At 53.0% G+C, this 22,737-nt stretch overlaps 2 protein-coding genes across 5 annotated transcripts; one reads left to right on the top strand and one right to left on the bottom strand.

The window, feature by feature from the left end:
* Positions 1-2,564: 2,564 nt before the first annotated feature.
* On the top strand, positions 2,565-3,772 carry CCDC85B (coiled-coil domain containing 85B). The gene has a single exon (XM_025356264.1). The coding sequence runs from the start codon at positions 2,932-2,934 to the stop codon at positions 3,538-3,540; it is 609 nt and encodes a 202-aa protein (XP_025212049.1). The 5' UTR covers positions 2,565-2,931; the 3' UTR covers positions 3,541-3,772.
* Positions 3,773-4,337: 565 nt separating this feature from the next.
* FOSL1 (FOS like 1, AP-1 transcription factor subunit) lies at positions 4,338-13,985 on the bottom strand. 4 transcript variants are annotated; one of them, XM_025356259.1, is made up of 4 exons: positions 13,403-13,985; positions 9,843-10,040; positions 6,150-6,257; positions 4,338-5,429 (listed from the first exon to the last, which is right to left on the bottom strand). In XM_025356259.1, exons 1-4 carry the CDS (start codon positions 13,499-13,501, stop codon positions 5,019-5,021), a joined length of 816 nt encoding a protein of 271 aa, XP_025212044.1. In that variant the 5' UTR covers positions 13,502-13,985; the 3' UTR covers positions 4,338-5,018. The 4 variants fall into 4 exon arrangements, with proteins under 4 accessions (XP_025212044.1, XP_025212045.1, XP_025212046.1 ...); XM_025356260.1 differs by lacking the exon at positions 6,150-6,257; XM_025356261.1 differs by lacking the exon at positions 9,843-10,040.
* Between the last annotated feature and the right edge of the window lie 8,752 nt (positions 13,986-22,737).

Below are 22,737 nucleotides of genomic sequence, written 5' to 3'. Positions count from 1 at the left end.
AGGACCACTTCCGGGACACAGCCAGTGGGGGCGGGGACGGGGCGGGAGCGGCGAGGGAAGAGAGGGGGAGGACTACGCGGAGGAGCAACGCTTCCTCCCGCCGGGAGGGGGAGTCCCGGGCTCCTGCGTCCTGTCTCCCCGCGGCGGTCTGCAGGAGCTCGAAGGGAGTTCCTCCTTTCGTCTCCACGGTCCCCGAAACCTCTCCCCTCACTTCCTCCTGGCTTTTCTCCCACCTTCTCTGCCCTCTTCGGGACCTCCTAAGTTTGACCTGTATCCTAAACTTAGGGGGTTTCACAGGGCTCTGTACTAAATCTCTTCTCCGCAAAAATGGGGTATGCCCCGACTTCCTCGGGCTCTTGCTGGAGACCCCTTTGTCCATCCTGCGCATGAGCACCTCTCCTGGGCCTGGGGCGCCTGCTGCCACCTTGGTTTTAACCACACCCCCATCCCCACGAGCTACTGACGTCTCTAATTCTGCCCTTCTGAGCTCTGCCTGGAAGTTCACATCCGGAGGGGCCGCCTATTGGCCAAGTCTGTCCACACTCTTCCTGTAAGCCCCTCAAAAGCTCAACATATTCTAGACAGACCTCTCGCTCTCCCCATTTGTTTCTTTCCTGCGTCACTATTTCAGTGATAACCCTAACATCCACCAGTTCTCTCTTTTTTTTTTTTTTTTTTTGAGACGGAGTCTCGCTCTGTCGCCCAGGCTGGAGTGCAGTGACTGGATCTCAGCTCACTGCAAGCTCCGCCTACCGGGTTCACGCCATTCTCCTGCCTCAGCCTCCGGAGTAGCTGGGACTACAGGCGCCTGCCACCTCGCCCGGCTAGTTTTTTGTATTTTTTAGTAGAGACGGGGTTTCACCGTGTTAGCCAGGATGGTCTCGATCTCCTGACCTCGTGATCCGCCCGTCTCGGCCTCCTAAAGTGCTGGGATTACAGGCTTGAGCCACCGCGCCCGGTCCATCCACCAGTTCTCATAGGAGAAACCTGGGCTTTCTGCCAGACTCCTCTCTCCCCACATTCAGTTCGGCTGATTTGCCTCCCGAATATTTCTAGTATCTGTTTGTCCTCTCCACCCCCACTGACGCTGCCCCAGCCGTTTTTCTGCTTAGCTCTCCTTGCTCCTTGCACAGTTACCAATCTCCCTGTTTATGTCCCCTCCCCGCAGGGTTCGGCCCACACAGAGTTCGGCCCAATCTTTTTTAAATACCTTTTTTTTTTTTTTTTTTTTTTTTTTTAGACAGAGCCTTCTCGCTCTGTCGCCCAGGCTGGAGTGCAGTGGCGCGATCTCGGCTCACTGCAACCTCCGCCTTCTCGGTTCAAGCAATTCTCTGCCTCAGCCTGTGGAGTAGCTGGGATTACAGGCTCCTCCCACCACGCCCGGCTAATTTTTGTATTTTTAGTAGAAACGGGGTTTCACCATCTTGGCCAGTTAAATGCATATATATATGTGTGTGTGTGTGTGTATATGTATATATTTGTTTTTTGTTTTTTTGGTTTTTTTTTTTGAGACGGAGTCTAGCTCTGTCGCCCAGGCTGGAGTGCAGTGGCGCGATCTCAGCTCACTGCAAGCTCCGCCTCCTGGGTTCACGCCATTCTCCTGCCTCAGCCTCCCCAGTAGCTGGGACTAAAGGCGCCCGCCACCAAGCCCAGCTAATTTCTTTTTTGTATTTTTAGTAAAGATGGGGTTTCACTGTGTTAGCCAGGATGGTCTCGATCTCCTGACCTCGTGATCCGCCCGCCTCGGCTTCCCAAAGTGCTGGGATTACAGGCGTGAGCCACCGCGCCCGGCCAAATGCACATCTTAGAATGTTACTCCCTTGCTTAATATCCTTACAAATATTACTCCCTTGCTTAACATCCTTACTGGCCTTTGGAAATGCTCCAACCTAGTACTGGAAGTTCTTAAGAATCTGGCTTTTACCTACCCTTGAAGCCTCTCTGTCTCTCTCGCGTTTTCTGGACACATCTGCTTTTCAAAAACCATCAAGCTATCCTCATTTTTCCTAAAGCAGCTAAGCTCTTTCGGGCACCAGTGTCTTTCACCTTGTTATTCTCTCTCCCTGAAATAGCTCTTTACTGGGCAAAGTCCTATGGATCTACCAGAGCCTCTTGGATAGCATCCCTTTTGGGAATCCTCTTAAGGACCCTCAGACCATACTTCTCCCCGATTTGTTTCTTGTTTAACACAGCTTGTCTTCCCGGACAGACTGCGTCCTCCTTGAGGATGGAATCAGTATTTTGGTTAAATTTATTTCTGCATGGGCCTTGCACATAAAAAACGTTTATTGAACAAACGAATCCTGTATGTTCCTCCCCCCGGGCAAGAAACGCTCCCTGGGAGGGATAGTAGTCTAACGGTGAGCTAGAACGTTTGGACTTAGGGTTCCGAGGAACCGGGAGCAATCCTTAGTGAGCCCAGACTTCTGAATTTGATCAAAGGTAAAGAGGGACTGGAGAGCGGTCCATCTGACTTCCGTCGGGGATGGGCAGGAGTCCGGGGTGGACGCCTGAGTCTTGTTCTCAGAAGAGCCGAGAGGCCTAGGCTCGAGCTTAGGGCGATCCGGTACTTGGAGGTTCGAAGCTCCTAGTTTCGGGTTGAGACCGGTGCGGAGGGCGATGACGCGGGCCTTCCTTGACATCGAGGATCAGTAACACTAGGAGTGGGTGGGGAAGGGGCCCCCTGAACTCAGGCCCCGCCCCTTTCCGGGGACTTTTCACCGGATTGGCTGTCCTTCCAAACGTCGTGCGGCCCCGCCCCGGCGCGCGCCCCGCCGCGTGCCCAGCTGGGGTAGCTGCTGCAGCCTACGCTGCCTCGGCCACTGCCTGCTGCGCGCGGAGCCGGAGCCCGACCCTGAGTGGCGCCGGGCCCGACGTGGGGCTCCTGAGTCGCGGCGGCGGGCGGGCGATGCTCCAGCGGCCTGACCAGCCATGGAGGCCGAGGCAGGCGGCCTGGAGGAGCTGACGGACGAGGAGATGGCGGCGCTGGGCAAGGAAGAGCTAGTGCGGCGCCTGCGGAGGGAGGAGGCGGCGCGCCTGGCGGCACTGGTGCAGCGTGGCCGCCTCATGCAGGAGGTGAATCGGCAGCTGCAGGGCCACCTGGGCGAGATCCGCGAACTCAAGCAGCTCAACCGGCGTCTGCAGGCAGAAAACCGTGAGCTGCGCGACCTCTGCTGCTTCCTGGACTCGGAGCGCCAACGCGGGCGGCGCGCCGCGCGCCAGTGGCAGCTCTTCGGGACCCAAGCATCCCGGGCAGTGCGCGAGGACCTGGGCGGCTGTTGGCAGAAGCTGGCCGAGCTGGAGGGCCGCCAGGAGGAGCTGCTGCGGGAGAACCTGGCGCTTAAGGAGCTCTGCCTGGCGCTGGGCGAAGAATGGGGCCCCCGCGGCGGCCCCGGTGGCTCGGGGGGCTCAGGCGCCGGGCCAGCACCCGAGCTTGCTCTGCCCCCGTGTGGGCCCCGCGACTTAGGCGATGGAAGCTCCAGCACCGGCAGCGTGGGCAGTCCGGATCAGTTGCCCCTGGCCTGTTCCCCCGATGACTGAAGGCACTGCCTCCTCCACGCCGATGCCCGCCTGGATTGCTCCCCGAGCTGTGGACCTCGGGACCTGGACGCCGTCCTGGCTGCACAAGAGGGGCCGCTGGCATGGACTAAGAAATCCTGACACCGATAAGGGCCCCTCGTTCTTGCTGGCAGGGCAGCAGGGGGACTGAAGGCTGGAGCGGAGGGACTTGCTGGGGGTTGGATTGGGGGTAATAAACCCGGACGGAAGCGGAGCCCGCGGCCTGGGCAGCGTCTGTTTGGTACTCGCCGGGGTTGGGGCGAGGGTGGGGTGCTGAAACAGGCTACCATTCCCATCCAGAAGGACTGCAGAACTAATGATTCCCCCATTACTTCGAGCCTGGGGTGGGATGCGGGGCAGTGGTAAACCAGACTTCCCCCATCGGGCGCCGGGACCGGCCAGAATCCAGCCCCTGAAGTGGCTCCAGCTCCCTTCCCGGCTTCTTCCTGTTCAAGACAATGGGGCAGGAAGCAGCTGCTGGGGGCTTAGAACCACTCGGCCCCCTCCTCTGAGGCTGGAAGGGGGCATAACAGCGCCCCACCGTGGCACACGCAACAGCACTGTGGGCCCCCACGGGAAGAGGGACGGTAAGCCTCTTCGCTTTTACCCCAGAGGACTCTCTCCTCTCAGTCCTGGAGATGAGGCCAAGCGGATGTAGCCCCACTTGTCAGATAAGACAAAGTCCAAAAATATCAAATAATCTGTCCAAGGTCATGCAGTGAGTCTGTAGAGCTAAGGCTGGGACTTAGGGCTCAAATACTCTCCCATTGGCCTTGGGGTCCAGTGAGGCGCTCAGGCCACAGCTTCAAGCCTTTTATTCCATTTTGGTAGGTTTGTATAAAAATACTCTCTTTAGGAAAATAAATAGCAGCTGCCCTCGCTGTGGAGGCTTGGATTCCCTGGAGCTGAAGGCTTCTCAAAGCTGAGATCGGCAGATCTGCTCATCACAGAAGCCGTGGGCACCTCCTGAGTTGTGCGGTTCAGGAGGGGGCGGCAGAATGGCCTGGTCCAATCACCTGCTGCTGCTGGCAGTGGGGCTGGTGAGTTAGTGTTCTAGGTGGGCAAAGTGGCACCTTCTGTCAGGGGGTAGGGTTGGGTGGATCACAGGAAGAGGGTGATGGATAGTGTGGCAGTGACCTGGAAGGGGTTAGGGCTCCAGAGGACCTCTAAGGATCTACAAAGTCTCTGGGCTGCCGGGAATTCTCTGGCACAAATGGGGAATATTTTGTCTCTGATTTAGTGCAAATTGTGCTAGAGAGGCCAGCTCTAGAGAAACAGTGGGCAGCTTTGGTGGCCCCAAGCTGGCTCTACTGTGAAGCACAATATGGTCAGTCTCATTAGAGGGATGGAGAAGCTGCTGGAGTTGGATGTGGGATACTGTCCAGGCCAGCTGGACCGGTGGGGGAAGGGGCGGAGACGTTGGTTAGGGTGGCACCTGCAGGGTGTAGGGCTCGGGTGCCTCACAAAGCAAGGAGGGTTGGAGAGCCAAGGGGGTCAGAGGATGGGTCTCCGCTGCTGCTGCTACTCTTGCGATGAGCTGAGGCACAGGGCTCAGGAGTGCTGGGGTAGGTGAAGACTAGGCTGGGGGTGAAAGGAGTTAGGGAGGGTGTGGTCATGAGCGTGGGGGTGTGCAGTGCCTCAGGTTCAAGCACAGGCCCTGGGGAAAGGGAGATACAAGGTACAGGGCGGCAGGGGGCTGGCGGGCTGCTCGTGCCACTGGTACTGCCTGTGTCCCCCTCCTTGGCTCCTTCGGGGATTTTGCAGATGGGTCGGTGGGCTTCCAGCACCAGCTCCAGGCGCTCCTTCTGCTTCTGCAGTTCCTCAATCTCTCGCTGCAGCCCGGATTTCTCATCTTCCAGTTTGTCAGTCTCCTGTAGAAGATCAGGAGAGGAGTCAGGAAGGTGAGGGCTGAATACCCTGGAGCCTCAGATGTTTGGACTCAGGGTTCTGAGGAGCTGGGGTTGGGTGGGGAGAGAGGGGGGCAGTGGAGAGTCTCCAGCAAGTCTGGACTGCAATTCCCATGAGCCCCTGGGAGAAAATGGGCACGACTCCCATCAGGCCCAGGCATTTTAGGAGATTGCTGGCACCGGGCGGTGACTCAGGCCTGTAATCCCAGCACTTTGGGAGGCTGAGGCGGGTGGATCACTTGAGGTCAGGAGTTTGAGACCAGCCTGGCCAACATGGCGAAACCCTGTCTCTACTAAAAATATAAAAATTAGCCGGGTAGGGTGGCAGGTCCCTGTAGTCCCAGTACTCAGGAGGCTGAGGCATGAGAATTGCTTGAGCCTGGGAGACAAATGTCACAGTAAGCCATGAGCCGAGATCTCGCCACTGCACTCCAGCCTGGGTGACAGAGCAAGACTCTGTCTCAAAAAAAAACAAGGAGATTGCTGGCTGAGCCTCAGCTCTGCTCTGCCTCCAGTAAGACATGCTGCAGCCAATTTTTAATCAATTTTTCCTCATCATTTGCCCAGGACTGCCCCTCGGACAAGGAGCTAGGATGGTGGGGTAGGGGCTACATATACTGGGGCTTTGGGGGCTCCTGGGAGACAGGGTCCCTCAGAGTTCGGTGGACCAGGGCTGGTGCTCACCGCCTGCAGGAAGTCGGTCAGTTCCTTCCTCCGGTTCCTGCACTTGGCCGCAGCCAGCTTGTTCCGCTCGCGCCTTACTCGTCGGCGCTCCTCTTCCTCAGGGCTGATCTGGCGGTGAGACTGGCAGTGAGGAGGACCCTGGGCCACTGGTTGCCTGGAACTCGTCCCTCATGGTGGCCCAGTGGTAGGACCCTGACAGAGGTCATGGCAGGGCCCCCTCAGCCTGTGATTTAGGGATCACTGCACCCAACCAGTTCTCTGCACTGAGGCACTGTCTGCTTGGATTGGTAAAATTTCCTCCTCGCACCTAGCTTTAGTGCACATTCCTCTCCCATAATGCCCTCCCCTTCCACAAACCCTAACCCTCCTTATCTCTCAGGACTCAACTAGATGTTCCTGCCTCCAGGAAGCCCTCTTATTCCCCAGCCAGAAGTGACCTTTCCCCCTCAGCACCCTCTTTGCAGGACCCTCATCCTTCTGGATCTCTGGACAACCAAGTCTCCTCTTCCAAGAGCTGTAAGCACTAGGAGGGGATAATGAGTGCTGCTGATTAAGTTGCAATGTGTTGGAAGCCTACTATGTGCCAGCCAAGTACTTTATATAGATTCTTGTTTTTTCACTGAGAATATGCAAAGATTTTTTTTTTTTTTTTTTTTGAGACGGAGTCTCGCTCTGTCCCCCAGGCTGGAGTGCAGTGGCGCGATCTCGGCTCACTGCAAGCTCCGCCTCCCGGGTTCATGCCATTCTCCTGCCTCAGCCTCCCAAGTAGCTGGGACTACAGGCACCCGCCACCTCACTTGGCTAATTTTTTGTATATTTAGTAGAGATGGGGTTTCACCATGTTAGCCAGGATGGTCTCGATCTCCTGACCGCGTGATCCGCTCACCTCAGCCTCCCAAAGTGCTGGGATTACAGGCGTGAGCCACCACGCCCGGCCTTTTTTTTTTTTTTTTTTGAAACGGAGTCTGGCTCTGTCGCCCAGGCTGGAGGGCGGTGGCCTGATCTTGGCTCACTGCAAGCTCCGCCTCCCGGGTTCACACCATTCTCCTGCCTCAGCCTCCTGAGTAGCTGGGACTACAGGTGCCTGCCACCACACCCAACTAATTTTTTGTATTTTTAGTAGAGATGGGGTTTCACCGTGTTAGCCAAGATGGTCTCGATCACCTGACCTCATGATCTGCCCACCTCAGCCTCCCAAAGTGCTGGGATTACAGGCATGAGCCACCGCGCCCGGCCTTTTTTTTTTTTTTTTTTTTTATAGACAGAGTCTCACTCTTTCCCAAGCTGGAATGCATTGGCCTGATCTCGACTCACTGCAACCGAGTGATTCTCATTCCTCAGCCTCCCAAGTAGCTGGGATTACAGGCATATACCACCACACCTGGCTAATTTTTGTATTTTTAGTAGAGATGAGGTTTCACCATGTTGGCCGGGCTGGTCTTGAACTCCTAACCTCAGGTGATCCACCCTCCTCAGCCTCCCAAAGTGCTGAGATTATAGGCATGAGCCACTGTGCTTGGCCTTTTTTTTTTTTTTGTAGTGATGGGGTCTTGCTATGTTGCCCGGGCTGGTCTGGAACTCCTGGGCTCAAGGGATCCTCCTGCATTGGCCTCCTAGAAAGCTTGGATTACCAGCGGGAGCCACCACACCTGGCCTCTTTTTTTTTTTTTTTTTTTTTAACATAGATTTTTTTTTTTTTTTTTTTTTTGAGACAGAGTTTCACTCTTGTTGCCCAGGCTGGAGTGCAATGGTGTGATCTTGGCTCACCGCAACCTCCACCTCCCAGGTTCAAGCGATTATCCTGTCTCAGCCTCCCTAGTAGCTGGAGCTGGGATTACAGGCATGTGCCATCACGCCCAGCTAATTTTTTTGTATTTTTAATAGAGACGGCGTTTCTCCATGTTGGTCAGACTGGTCTCAAACTCCTGACCTCAGGTGATCTCCCTCCTTGGCCTCCCAAAGTGCTCGGATTACAGGTGTGAGCCACCGCACCCGGCCTGTTGTTGTTGTTTTTTGTTTGTTTTTGTTTTTGAGACGGAGTCTTGCTCTGTCGCCCAGGCTGGAGTGCAGTGGCGCGATCTCAGCTCACTGCAAGCTCCGCCTCCTGGGTTCACACCATTCTCCTGCCTCAGCCTCCCGAGTAGCTGGGACTACAGGCGCCCACCACCACGCCCGGCTTTTTGTATTTTTTAGTAGAGACGGGGTTTCACCATGTTAGCCAGGACGGTCTTAATCTCCTGACCTCATGACCTGCCCGCCTCGGCCTCCCAAAGTGCTGGGATTACAGGCGTGAGCCACCACACCTGGCCTTAAACATAGATTCTTAACCCAACTTTCCATGAAAAACTGAAGCCCACGGAGGATAACTTGCTTATGGTTCCAGAGTAGGACTTAGAACCCATAGAACCCACTCACTCTATTCCACATTGAGTGACAGGCCAGATGAGAGAGACCATTTCGCCAAAAGGATCCAACTCACAGCTCACAGCCCTACCTGGAGAACCCAGGATCAAAGGGTCACCCGCAGAACCAGGCTGAAGGAAGGATGCACAAGAGGGTTTACCCCTGGCCCGCTTCTGTGGCTCACACCACAGTCCCTCCTCACCACAAAGGCCAGACATCCTGTTCTGGGAAACCTATCCCTGGCTATCTCTCATCTTTCCCAGGGCCCTAACCTCTCTCCCCATCCTCTACCTGCCAACCAAGCTTTTTAAACTCATCCCCTGTAGTCTCCCACACCAAAATGCCCCACGGAGAGGAAAGAGAGCCACTCCTTTAAAGACTCGCCATCTCTTATTCACTTATTTTGGTAAGGGCCTTGGGGAGCCAAGAATTCTCAGTTCCCTCTACTTTGAGCCTTCTGTTAGCTCCCAGTGAGACAGAGTGGCTTGGTGATTAGTTTTGGGGATTTTATTTTATTTTGTTTTTTCGGTAGAGACAGGGTCTCTCTACGTTGCCCAGCCTAGTCTTTAACTCCTGGCCTCAAGTGATCCTCCTGCCTAGGTCTCTCAACGTGCTGGGAGTACAGGCATGAGCTACTGCACCTGGCCTTGGCTTGGTGGTTAGGATCTGACTTCAGAGCTGGATAGACCTGGAGCCAAGGCCAGTTCTGTGCCATTACTCACTACTTGTGTGATCTTGGGCAAGTGACTACCCCTCTGTGCCTTCATTTCCTTGGTGGAAGATGGGGAAAACCAGGGTACATACCCCAGATAGATTTCTTGAGGATTAAATGAGACAGGGAAACTGAGACTGAGGGAGTAGCTGAAGGGAACCCTCTTGTTCCTGCTCTCTCCCAGACAACATAAGTGTCCCCTCTATGCATGCTGGTAGGTGGAGACCCCCTCGCCATTACATGTGTGCATGTTACATGCTCTTGCCTCCACCTCCATCCTTGCTCCTGCCATCCCTCTCTACCTGGAATGTCCTTTCCTTCCTCTGTGCCTCTGCCAGTCCTACCCATCCTTCTAGGCCAATATGCCACCTTTTCCAGGAAGCTTCCGTGATCCAGAAGTGACTGTTGTATCCTCTGGGCCTCCCGTGGGGCTCCTATCGCGTTCAGCCTTGGGCTGTAGTCACCTATAGCCTACCTTACTCTCTCCTAACCCTATGTTCTCCTTTCTGGCAGGAGCTTCTCTGCACCCTAGCACTCCTGGGTGGAGTCGGAGCCACTGCGATGCCTCTGTGCCTTACCTGTTCACAAGGTCTTCGACGCACCCCTGGAGGCGGCCCCAGGGCCCGAATGACTCCTGGCCGGGGTTGTGGGGGGCTGTACTGAGGGTAGGTCAGAGGCCTGGGGTAACTGCTGGGCCCCAGGAAATGAGGCTGTACCATCCACTGCAGCTCCTGACTGCCACTCATGGTGTTGATGCTTGGCACGAGGTGGAACTTCTAAGGAATAAGAAATGGAAGGCCACAGATGAGGTCCATGTGGATTGAGGGGCTTCCACTGGGCAGAGGCTACACTGCTGTCTACCTTCAATGTACAGGCTAGCTCTGAGAACAGAAAGAACACAGCCTGGCAGTCAGAGACTGACCTGGTAGCAAATCCCTGCTCATAAGCTGTGTGGTTTTGGGCAGGTCACATAACCTTTCTGTGCCCCCGTTTCCCCATTAGAGCTAACATTTATAAAGTATAAACTGCCAGGAACTGTTCTAACCACTTTACAAATACTGACTCATATCATTGGCACAGTAGTATCTTCATTTTCTTTTCTTTTTTCTTTTTTTTGAGATGGAGTCTCACTCTGTTGCCCAGGCTGGAGTGTAGTGGCATGATCTTGGCTCACTGCAACCTGTGCCTCCCAGGTTCGAGTGATCCTCCTGCCCCAGCCTACCGAGTAGCTGGAATTACAGGTGTGCACCACCATGCCCGGCTAATTTTTGTATTTTTAGTAGAGACAGGGTTTTACCATGTTTGCCAGGCTGGTCTCCAACCCCCAACCTCAGGTGATCCACCCGCCTTGGCCTCCCAAAGTGCTGGGATTACAGGCTTGAGCCACCACACCCAGCCTAGTATCTTCATTTTCAGACAGGAGAACAGTTGTCCACAGACACAGAGCCAGTGAGTAGGAAACAGTATTTGAGCCCAGCAGCTGGTCTTTTACCCACTCCTGCACCTGTTTGCACGAAGAGGATAATTACAGCTCCCATCTCACGGGGAGGCTGTGAGAATCAAGTGAGAGAATGTGTGCGACAGTCTGGTAAGTGGCAGGTGCCCCGTGCAGAGGGGCTGAGGCAGGAAAGAGTCACTGCTGTGGGTTCAGGCCATCCCAGTGCTTTTTTTTTTCTTGAGACAGGGACTCACTCTGTTGCCCAGGCTGGAGTGCAGTGACCTGTGGGCTCAAGCAATCCTCCCACTTCAGCCTCCTAAGTAGCTAGGACTACCTATGTGCACCACCACATTTGGCTTTTTTTTTTTTTTTGAGACAGAGTCTTGCTTTGTTGCCCAGGTTGGAATGCAGTGGCTTGATCTTGGCTCACTGCAACCTCCACCTCCCTGGTTCAAGCAATTCTGCCTCAGCCTCCCAAGTAGCTGGGACTACAGTCGCCCACAACTGTGCCCGGCTAATTTTTGTATTTTTAGTAGAGATGGGGTTTCACTATGTTGGCCAGGCTGGTCTCAAACTCCTGACCTCAGGTGATCCACCCGCCTTGGCCTCCCACAGTGCTGGGATTACAAGAATGAGCCACCGCGCACAGCCTGGCTAATTTTTTTTTAAATTTTTTTTGTAGAGACAGGGTCTCACTAGGTTGCCCCAGGGTGGTCTCAAATTCCTGAGCTGAAGCAGTCCACCCACCTCAGCCTCCCAAAGTGTTGAGATGACAGGCTTTAGCCACCTGGCATGGCAGGCTGTCCCAATTCTAATCTCAGCTCTCAGCTACTTACTGCCTGTGTGACCATGGGCAAGTTATTTAACCTCCATGTGCCTCAGTTTCCTCATTTTTAATATTGTTACAGGTGAAGATTACAGGATTTCATTGATGTTAAGAAGTACCATTTAATACCTCTGAAATCATAGTTTAATTGGCAATTTAAAAAATTTTAGTGGACTAGGCATGGTGACTCACACCAGCATTTTGGGAGGCTGTGTCTAGGATCACTTGAGCTCAGGAGTTCGAGGTCACACTGGGCAACACAGTGAGACTTCATTTCTACAAAAAAAAATTTTTTTTAAGTAGCTGGGTGTGGTGGTGCGTGCCTGTGGCCAGGTCACTTCCCAGCTCGGCTCTCAGTAGGATTGCTTGAGCCCAGGAGGTTGAGGCTACAGTGAGCTGAGTTTGTGCAACTGCACTACAGCCTGGGCAACAGAGGGAGATCCTGTCTCAAAAAAGAAAAGAAAAGAAAAGAAAAGAAAAGAAAGAGAAAAAAGAAAAGAAAGAAAGAAAGAAGAAAGAAAGAAAGAGAAAGAAAGAAAAAGAAAGAGAAAAAGAAAGAAAGAGGGAGGGAGGGAAGGGAAGGGAAGGAAGGAAGGAAGGAAGGAAGGAAGGAAGGAAGGAAGGAAGGAAGGAAGGAAGGAAAGAAGGAAAGAAAGAAAATTAGTGGCATAAAGTTATGGTGGGTTTTTTTCAATCGATGAGGTCTTCGACTCTGTGAAATACGGTAAATGATGTAGCAAGCGCCCAGCACGACGTCCCTGTTCCCATTCTATCAACCAGCTATCTGAGGAGTGGGTTGGGATGGAGCTCAGTGTTCTGGGAGAAGTGGGTTCGAGCTCTGCCGCTGGGCCCTGGGTGTGGGCGCCCAATCATCCGGGAAGCGCCCCACAAGCCCAGGCAAGTCCAGACAGCAGTAGCCTGAGCCCAAGCGCTGCGGGCCCGGCGGCCCAGTGACCCCAGTTCCGGGTCCAAGGCACCGCCGGCGGCATCTCCCACTCCCGAGGTTGTCCGGGCCCGGGCCGCTCCGGGCCAGGAAGGGAGGGGCGCCCCGGGTGACTCAGCCGCCGTGACTCGGCCGCCGTGACTCGGCGGAACGGACGCCCCTCCTTCCCTCCCCTGCCGACACGTGCTCGCAGCCCCTCGACAGGAAACGGGCACCTGCAGCCTCCCGGGTGCCCCCAGCGGGCAGCGGGCGCCGTTAGGGGCCGGGAGCGGGGTCGCGAGAGTCGCCCGCAGCCTGACCCCCCGCACGTCCCGGAACATCGAGGTCTCTATTCGCCGCATTCGGCAAAGGTCCACTGCCCGGACCCCCCGGGGCTCCCCAGGCGGAGAAACGATAGGGACTTGGCGACGGAGGGGCGAAGGACAAACAGACGGACGGACACGCGGACGGTCGCAGACCGGGCCGGGACTCCCACCCCGGCCCAGCTGCTCTCCCGAAGGATCCCGCCTCCCTCCCGTGTTGGGACATCTCACCCCGGCCCAGACTCCAGATCCCAGGAATTCAGCCCAAGGCGAAGAGACCCTCCGAGCCGTCGGGGCGGCAAACCCAGGCGCCCACGCCCCTTCTGAAGCAGGGTGGACGCAGAAGTCAGAGGTGGGCAGGAGGAGAGAAAGCGGGCAAGGAGACAGAGGGACAGACGCGGACTGCAAGGGAGAAGGGGGCGGCTGGGAGAAGGGGAGTTCGCGGGTCTCTGCCGCCCGCTGCGCAGTGGGGGCAACTGGCCCCGGACGCCGAGGGGCAGGATCCTCGCCCCGGCCCCCAGCCCGGCCCAGACTCCGCTTCCCGGCTCCAGTCCCGGAGTGTGCGGCAGTTGACCCGGCCTCCCACGCGCCGTCCTCCCGGGGGACCCCCGGCGTCGGGCCCCTCTCACCTGCTGGGCTGCCTGCGCTGTGGCCGGGTGCTGCGCGGGGCCGCCATACCCGCCGCCGTTCCCGGAGCTCGGGCCTGGTTCCCCGAAGTCTCGGAACATGCCCGGGGCTGGCGGCTTCGCGGGGTCCACGGCTGCTGGGTTCTGACTCACCCGCGCGGTGCGGAGTCTTTTCTTTTTATGAATGAAAAGTTCTCGGGCTGAACCACTGCGACCGCGGGGGGTGGGGGCGTTGCAGCGACGCGGTCACCTCCAGGCTCCACCCGCGAGACGCGCAGCCTTGGCCCGTCGGTCCCGAACTTGGCGACGCCTCCCCCAGTCCGGCGGCAGCCTTTTCACTGGGATGGGCCAGGCTCGGCGTTCCCCGGTGGCTGCGGGCCCGCCCCCCTGACGTAGCTGCCCATACATGGTGCAACTTCCTCGCCGCGCCCAGGTGGAGCCCCGGGTTCCCCCGCGGACTGACGCACCTGCCCGAGCCCGCGCACCGCCCCAGCCCTCTCGCGGCCTGGGCTAGTCTCTGTTTCTGCTCCCACAAAATAGCATGAAAGAATCACATCTCTAGGAGCCACGCCAACCGCCACCCAAAGCTTCGTGGAGTGAGATCTTTCCGCTGGCCTTGTTTTAAGGCTTCGAGTATATGAAAAGTGAATAAATGACAAACCAGGGTTACAAAAATGGTGGCATATTTTATTTTATTTTACTTTATATTTTTGAGACAGGGTCTCTGTCACCCATGCTGGAGTGCAGTGGCCCGATGTCGGTGCACTGCAGGCTCAACTTCCTGAACTCAAGGGATTCTCCTGCCTCAGCGCCCCCTCCAAGTAAGTGGGACTACAGGCGCGCGTCACCACGCCCGGGGAATTTTTGTGTTTTTTGTAGAGATTGGGTCTTGCCATGTTGCCCAGGCTGGGTGGTATATTTTAAATGTTTACGATAAGGTAATGCTTTGAACTAACCACACATACAATGCAATATAATTGTATTACTCAGGATAATTTCAGGAACCATAACGAATTTTAATTCAGGGCCACTACAGGTGTCCTGAGGTCTGATAAACGCCATCTTCTTTACTGTCAGTGCCTTTCGGCCACCAGTCTTGTTTGGAGAGTATGTCAAAGGCGAGTGAATGTGAGGCCATGGCCAAACGTGCTTGGGAGGCAGGTATCATCCTCATCCCTGTTTTACAGATGGGGAAACTGAGGCTGGGAGATGTTGAAATGAATTGCTCAAGGTTGCTAAGTGAGTAGCTGGCACAGGTTGCCAAGTCACAGCCATGGGCGCTCCAAGCCCAGGCTCAGCCAAGATTTTTCACAGCCCTTACACTTTTACAGACACCTTGTTGCACATCCAGAATGTCAGTGCTAGGTACCATCCCAAAGCTTCTTCTCTGATTACTTCCATCTATAGGTGAGGAAACTGAGGCCCAGATGGAGTACTGAGCTGCCAGCTGTCACACGACTACAGAAAGAGGGCTGGGGCCAGGTGTGGTGGCTCATGCCTGTAATCCTAGCACTTTGGGAGGCCAAGGCAGAAAGAACCATTTGAAACCCCATCTCTACAAAAAATTAAAAAAATTTTCCCGACATGGTGGTACTCCTGCCTTGTGGTCCCAGCTATTCTGGAGGCTGAGGAGGGAGGATGGCTTGAGCCAGGGAGGTCGAGGCTATGGTGAGCTGTGACTGTGCCACTGCACTCCAGCCTGGGGGACAGAGCAAGACTCAAAGTAAATAGATCAAGAGGGCTGGGCTAAGGCCGGGCGCGGTGGCTCACGCCTGTAATCCCTGCACTTTGGGAGGCCGAGGCGGGCGGATCACGAGGTCAGGAGATCGAGACCATCCTGGCTAACACGGTGAAACCCCGTCTCTACTAAAATACAAAAAATTAGCCGGGCGCGGTGGCGGGCGCCTGTAGTCCCAGCTACTCGGGAGGCTGAGGCAGGAGAATGGCGCGAACCCGGGAGGCGGAGCTTGCAGTGAGCCGAGATGGTGCCACTGCACTCCAGCCTGGGCGACAGAGTGAAGACTCCGCCTCAAAAAAAAAAAAAAAAAAAAAAAGAGGGCTGGGCTCTCCTGCTTCTCCATCGGTCCTTCCATTTCATCAGCTCTAGCTTTTCCCTCTGGGCTACTTTCCTTGGGAACACAGGCCAGCAGTCTGTGGGTGCACTCGGTACTTAGAGCCAGGAAGGCCAGTTTGGCCCTGGGGTTCTAGTCCCAGAGCTACCATTTTCTGTCTGTATGACACTGGGCAGGTCACCTTCCCTCAATTGGGCCTCGCTGCTGATCTCACGGAGCTGTTGTGGGATCAAATGAGATCACAGATGTGAAAGTGCTTTGTAAGCTGTAAAGTGTTGTGCATTCAGAAAGTCGTTACCAACCTGGTGCCTCTCCTTTGCCTTTGAACGACCCAATGTTTGTCATCCTCTGGTCATCATGATCTGTGTGTGTGTGTGTGTGTGTGTGTGTGAGAGAGAGAGAGAGACAGAGACAGAGACAGAAAGACAGAGACAGAGAGAGAAAGACAGAGACAGAGAGAGAAAGAGAGAGACAGAAAGGAGAGGAGAGTGTTTCTGAGGCAGTGTGATCCATGGACAGAACACTCGTGCTGGGGTCAGACAGCTCTGAGGTCTGGGTTTGAATGTGGTTAGGCTGCTCACCAATTGTGTGACCTAGATGAGGCACACAATCTCTCAGAGCCTCTTTCTTTATCTGTGAAATGGAGACATAATGATAACTATCTCAAGGGTTGTTGGAGGACACAAATAATGTCACATGCTTAGCACAACACATAGTAAGAATTTGACACATAGGCTGGCTACTGTGGCTCACGCCTGTAATCCCAGCACTTTGGGAGGCCGAGGCGGGTGGATCATGAGGTCAGGATTTAGAGACCAACCTGGCCAATATGGTGAAACCCCGTCTCTACTAAAAATACAAAAATTAGCTGGGCATCGTGGCCCATGCCTGTTGTCCCAGCTGCTCGGGAGGCTGAGGCAGGAGAATCGCTTGAACCCGGGAGGCGGAAGTTGCAGTGAGCCAAGATTGCACCACTGCACGCCAGCCTGGGTGACAGAGTGAAGCCCCGAAAAAAAAAAAAAAAAAAAAAAAAAAAAAAATTGACAAATAGCAGTGAAGATGAATTCACATGTTAATAAAAAGCCCCAGGGGTGGGAACCTTTGGGACTGATCACACGTGAAGGCACTCATACGGCACATGTGCACACACATGTGCCCGCACATACACACACACTGATACCTCAACTTCTTGGCAGAGCCCAACCTGGACAGGTCAAATGTGACACAGGTAACCAGGGAGGGATGACACAGGTCAGCCTTGACTGTGTTCGCTTGCCTGCTCCAGAAACATCACCCTGCACCCGACCCCACAGTCCCCAAGCAGTGGATGCTGGGGCCACTGGGGCAACTGAGGGAGCAGGGTTTCAGGTCTGGGGTGGACGTGTGTGTGTGTGTGTGTGTGTGTGTGTGATTACATGACTTTGAAAGTCTCTTCCTGCTCTAACCGTCGCTGGAGCCACAAGGAGGTCCTTTCAGAGGGAGCACATTCCAACCTCCTCAATCACTAACCCCAGCCTTGTGGCCGTAGAAACGTTCCTGGCCTCTGACCTCACCAGCTTCCACTGAGGGAGGCCGGGAGAGAACCCCAGGGGGCCACAGCCATCGCTGGAAGTTTGGGGGCAGGGAGGCCTGAGAGACTCTGCCACTGTGCCTTGGTGGCTCTGTAAGATTGGCTCAGTCCCTTCCCCTCTCTAAGTCCCAGAGAATCCCCACCTTTTGGGACTGCAGTGAAGGAAAGGAGGCTTGGCACCCAGTGGGTTCTCAGTGTGGCCAGGGCATTGGAGGTGATAGTTATGTTTATCAGTTTCTATTCACTCTTTAATTGAAGTTTATGTTGTTTTTGTTTGTTTGTTTGGTTGGTTGGTTTGAGGTAGGGTCTCACTCTGATGCCTAGGCTGGAATGCAGTGGCAAGATCACAGCTCACTGCAGCCTCAACCTGCTGGGCTCAAGCAATCCTCCCTTCTCAGCCTCCCGAGTAGCTGGGGCTACAGGCGCGTGCCACCACGCCCAGCTAATTTTTTTTGGCTCAAGCAATCTGCCTGCCTCGGTCTCACAAATTGCTGGGATTACAGGCATGAGCCACCGTGCCTGGCCTTTGAAGTTTACGTTTTTACTTGAGATTAAATTCATGTAACAAACAATTAACTGCTTTAAAGTATACACTGCAGTGCCATTTATTACATTCACAATGTTGTACAACCATCACCTTTCTTTAGTTTCAAAACTTCATCACTCCAGAAAACACCCCACACCTATGAAGTAATGACTCCCTATTTCCCTCTTCCCTCATCCCTAGTACCACTAATTTGCTTCCTGTCTCTATGGATTTGCTCATTCTGGGCATTTCAAGTAAATGGACTCATATATTATGTGGTCTTTTGTCTGATTTCTTTACTTAACACAACATTTTCTCTTTTTTTACCTTTCTTTCTTTCTTCTTCTTCTTCTTCTTCTTCTTTTAGATGGAGTCGTCTTCTTCTTTTTTAGATGGAGTCTTGTTCTGTCACCCATACTGGAGTGCAGTGGCCCTATCTTGGCTCACTGCAACCTCTGCCTCCTGCACTCCTCAAGTGATCCTCCTGCCTCAGCCTCCCGAGTAGCTGGGATTACAGGCACCTGCCACCACACCTGGCTAATTTGTGTATTTTTAGTAGAGAGAGGGTTTCATCAGGTTGGCCAGGCTGGTCTCAAACTGCTGACGTCAAATTATCTGCCTGCCTCAGCCTCCCAAACTGCTGGGATTCGAGGTGTGAGCCACCGCACCCAGCCAGCATAACATTTTCAAGGCTCATTCGTGTTATAATATGCGTCAGTACTTTGCTCATTTTTATGGCTGAGTATATATGACCATTTATTTATTCATAAGTTGATGGACATGGGATATTTCCACTGTTTGGCTATTATGAATAATGTGGTTATGTACATTTCTGTACAAGTTATTGTGTGGATATATGTTTTCATTTCTCTTGAATATATACCTAAGAGTGGAATTACTGGGTTACATGGTAATCTTCTGAGGAACTGCCAGACTGTTTTACAAAGTGACTATACCATTCTACATTTCCACCAGCAATGCATGAGGGATCTAATTTCTCCAAACCCTTATCAACCCTTGTTATTTTCCATTTTTTATATTAAAGACATCCTAGAGGGTATGCAGTGGTATCTCATTGAGTTTTGATTTGATTTGCATTGTCCTTAATGACCAATGAACATCTTTTCCTGTGTTTTTGGTTTCATCTGTACGTTTTTTGGACAGATATCTATTCAAGCCTTTACTTTTTTTCTTTTTCTTTTTTTTTCTGTAGAAATATATTGGTCTTAATATATTGCCCAGACTAATCTCAAATTTCTGGCCTCAAGTACTTCGCCTGCCTTCACCCCTCTTCATGCTGAAATGACAGGCAGGAGCCACTGCTCCCAACCATTGCCCAGGCTGGAGTGCAGTGGTGCAATCTCGGCTCACTGCAGCCTCCACCTCCCGGGTTCAAGTGATTCTCCTGCCTCAGCTTCCTGAGTAGCCGGGATTACAGGCATGTGCCACCATGCCCGGGTAATTTTTGTATTTTTAGTAGAGACGGGGTTTCACCATGTTGGCCAGGCTGGTCTCAAACCCCTGACCTCAAGTGGTCCACCCACCTCAGCCTCCCAGAGTGCTGGAATTACAGGCATCAGCCACCACGCCTGGCCCATTGCCCATTCTTAATTTTTTTTTTATTTTGAGATGGAGTTTTGCTCTTGTCACCCAGGCTAGAGTACAATGGCACAATCTCAGCTCACCGCAGCCTCTCCCTTCCTGGTTCAAGCGATTCTCTTGCCTCAGCCTCCTGAGTAGCTGGGATTACAGGAATGCGCCACCACACCTGGCTAATTTTGTATTTTTAGTAGAGACGAGGTTTCTCCATGTTGGTCAGGCTGGTCTCGAACTCTAGACCTCAGGTGATCCAGCCACCTCGGCCTCCCAAAGTGCTGGGATTACAGGCATGAGCCACCACACCCGGCCAATTGTTTTTTTTCATGTTGAGTTCTTTTTATATCTGGATTCTAAACCTTTATCAGTTATAAGATTTTCAAACATTTTATTTTACTTTGTAAGTTGTCTTTTCACATTCTTGAAAATGTTCTCCTTTTTTATGAGATGGAAAAATGTTCTTTGATGCACAAAATGATGCATTACTATTTTTTATGAAGTCCAATGTATCTTTTTGTTGTTGTTGCTCATGCTTTGGGTGTCTAATGTAAAAATCCATTGCCAAATTCGAGGTCATGAAGATTTACTCCTATGATTTCTTCTAAGAGTTTATAGTTTTAGCTCTTAGATTTAAATTGTTGGTTAAATTGAAGTCAAGCACACATACAGTAAAGTGCACACATCAGTGTGTTCAGCTTAATGATTTTAAAATAAGTCATTATGTATTATTATTATTATTTTGAGACAGAGTCTTGCTCTGTTGCCCAGGCTAGAATGTAGTGGCACGATCTCAGCTCACTGCAACCTCTGCCTCCTGGGTTCAAAAAATACTCCTGTCTCAGCATCCTGAGTAGCTGGGACTACAGGCACATGCCACCACGCCCGGCTAATTTTTGCATTTTTTGTAGAGACGGGGTTTCACCGTATTGGTCAAGCGGTCTCGAACTCCTGACCTCAGGTGATCCACTCGCCTTGGCCTCCCAAAGTGCTGGGATTACCGACGTGAGCCTCCACACCTCGCCTTATTTATTATTATTTTTAAGACAAGGTCTCACTCTATCTCCCAGGTTGGAGCACGGTGGTGCTATCACAGCTCACTGCAACCTTGAACTCCTGGGCTCAAGCTATCCCCCCACCTCAGCCTCCCAAGTAGCTGGGACTGCACGTCTGCCACCATGCCAATTATTTATTTATGTCTTTATTTATTTATTAGTAGAGAGGAAGCTGTTGCCCAAGCTAATCTCAAACTCCTGAGCTTCAGTGATCCTCCCGCCTCGGCCTCCCAAAGTATTGGGATTAGAAGTATGAGCCACCAAGCCCAGCTTCAATGGCTTCTGCATGTATATAAACCCATGTAATCACCACCCTTATCAGGATGACATTTTTAGCAACTCAGAAGGCTCCTCTGAGTCACACTTCCCACCCATAGGTAGCCACTATTCTGACTTCTGTCATCATAGATTAGTTTTGCCTGTTCTTCAACTTCATATACATTTGACCATATGGCGTGTACTCTTTTGGGTCTGGCTTCTTTTACTCAACGTGTCTGTGGGATTCATCTGTGTTATTGAATGACCTGGTAGCTTGGACTTTTCTGTTGCTGCGTCCCATTGCACAAATATTCCACAATCGGTCTCTCCATTCTCCATTCCCCTGCTGATGACTTGGGGGGCCTTCTAGTTTTGGCCTATTATGAATAAGGCTGCCATGAATATCCTTTTGGGAGCCAGCTGTATTCATTTCTCTTGGCTATGTGCCCGGGTTGGGAGGAATTGTTGGGTCATATGGTTGGTGTACATTCAGCTTGAATTGATTCTCTCCACCAATGCTCCAACGTGGATGTAGCATTTTACATCCCACCCATGTTGTTCAGTGGGTAACAGTTCCAGTTGCTCCACATCTGGAGATGACTTTTTTTTTTTTTGAGACAGGGTCTTGCTCTGTCACCCAGGCTGGAGTGCAGTGGTGTAATCTCAGCTTACTACAACCTCTGCCCCCCAGGCTCAAGCGATTCTCCTACCTCAGCCTCCCAAGTAGCTGTACAGGCACCTGCCACCATGCCCGTCTAATTTTTATAAATTGTAGAGACAGGTTTTTACCATGTTGGGCAGGCTGGTCTCGAACTCCTGACCTCAGGTCATCTGCCCACCCTGGCCTCCCAAAGTGCTGGGATTACAGGCATGAGCCGCGGCACCTGGCCTGGAGATGACATGTTAATTCACTTCTACAAAGATTTATTTTCCTTGGTCCTGGCCCTATCCTCTCTCCCCTGAATGCTCTCCACAGCTTCCAGCTCAGCACTTCCCACCCAGCAGCCTGAGGGATTGTTTTAATCATGAAAAATTTTAAGAGTCTGAGCATTTCACCATCAGACTTGGACCTACCCCAGCTGTGGCACCTTTGGAATTGCTACCCAGGAAGGCTTGAAGCCTGGGAAGGGGTGGGCTAGGTGTGCTTGGCGTACCCCATGTTCTTTTAGGTTACATGCTGCTTGGGAGGCTTGAGGGGCTAAGAGGATAACACTAGTGGCTCTTGCTCATTTAACTCTGATGAACCAGACGCCATTCCAAGTAACATGTTTAATCCTCACAGCAACCCTGTGAGAGAGATGGTATAATACACCCATTTTACAGATCAGGAAATGGAAGCACAGAGAAATTAAGCAACTTGCTAAAAGCCACACAGTGAGGAAGGAAAGTGTGTGGAATCCAGACCCTCGCAAATCTGGTGGGGCTTGGCCAAATTCACAGGCTTTTCCTTCATAGGTACCTGCTTACTCTCCGCCCCAGGCTGCCAGACCGAGCCCCTCACCTTTGCACAGACAACTCCCTCTGCCCAAGGAACCTCCCTTGACCCCTCACCTGGCTGACTTTTATGCTGCAGCTTTCAGTTTCCCCACCACTTCCTCAGCAAGGTCGTCTACAAGTCCAACCCAGGTGAAATCCTTTAATCCCTTATGCAATGAGCAATACAGTTCCCTCGTGCAATGAAGGACATTACCTTTTGTTTTTGTTTTTGTTTTTTTTTCTGAGACGGAGTCTCGCTCTGTCGCCCAGGCTGGTGTGCAGTGGCACGATTTCCGCTCACTGCAAGCTCCGCCGCCTCCCGGGTTCATGCCATTCTCCTGCCTCAGCCTCCTGAGAAGCTGGGACTACAGGCGCCTGCCACCACGCCCGGCTAATTTTTTTTTTTTTTTTTTTTTTTTGAGACGGAGTCTCGCTCTGTAGCCCAGGCTGGAGTGCAGTAGCCGATCTCAGCTCTCTGCAAGCTCCGCCTCCTGGGTTCACGCCATTCTCCCGCCTCAGCCTCCCGAGTAGCTGGGACTACAGGTGCCCGCCACCTCGCCCGGCTAGTTTTTTGTATTTCTTAGTAGAGACGGGGTTTCACCCTGTTAGCCAGGATGGTCTCGATCTCCTGACCTCGTGATCCACCCGTCTCGGCCTCCCAAAGTGCTGGGATTACAGGCTTGAGCCACCGCGCCCGGCCCCGGCTAATTTTTTGTATTTTTAGTAGAGACGAGGTTTCACCGTGTTTGCCAGGATGGTCTCGATCTTCTGACCTCGTGATCCGCCCG

The sequence above is a fragment of the Theropithecus gelada genome, chromosome 14 (assembly GCF_003255815.1).
Source record: "Theropithecus gelada isolate Dixy chromosome 14, Tgel_1.0, whole genome shotgun sequence".
NCBI lineage: Eukaryota > Metazoa > Chordata > Mammalia > Primates > Cercopithecidae > Theropithecus > Theropithecus gelada.
This window is presented reverse-complemented; position numbering and strand designations above follow the sequence as displayed.

Bases quoted from the DNA above. Each gene is read 5' to 3' on its own strand.
- CCDC85B (XM_025356264.1), top strand. From the start codon at position 2,932: ATGGAGGCCGAGGCAGGCGGCCTGGAGGAGCTGACGGACGAGGAGATG.
- FOSL1 (XM_025356259.1), bottom strand. From the start codon at position 13,501: ATGTTCCGAGACTTCGGGGAACCAGGCCCGAGCTCCGGGAACGGCGGC. The intron at 10,041-13,402 runs GTGAGAGGGGCC...CTTATTCCTTAG, and splicing joins CAGCGCAGGCAGCCCAGCAG to AAGTTCCACCTCGTGCCAAG. The intron at 6,258-9,842 runs GTAAGGCACAGA...TCTCACCGCCAG, and splicing joins GTCGAAGACCTTGTGAACAG to ATCAGCCCTGAGGAAGAGGA.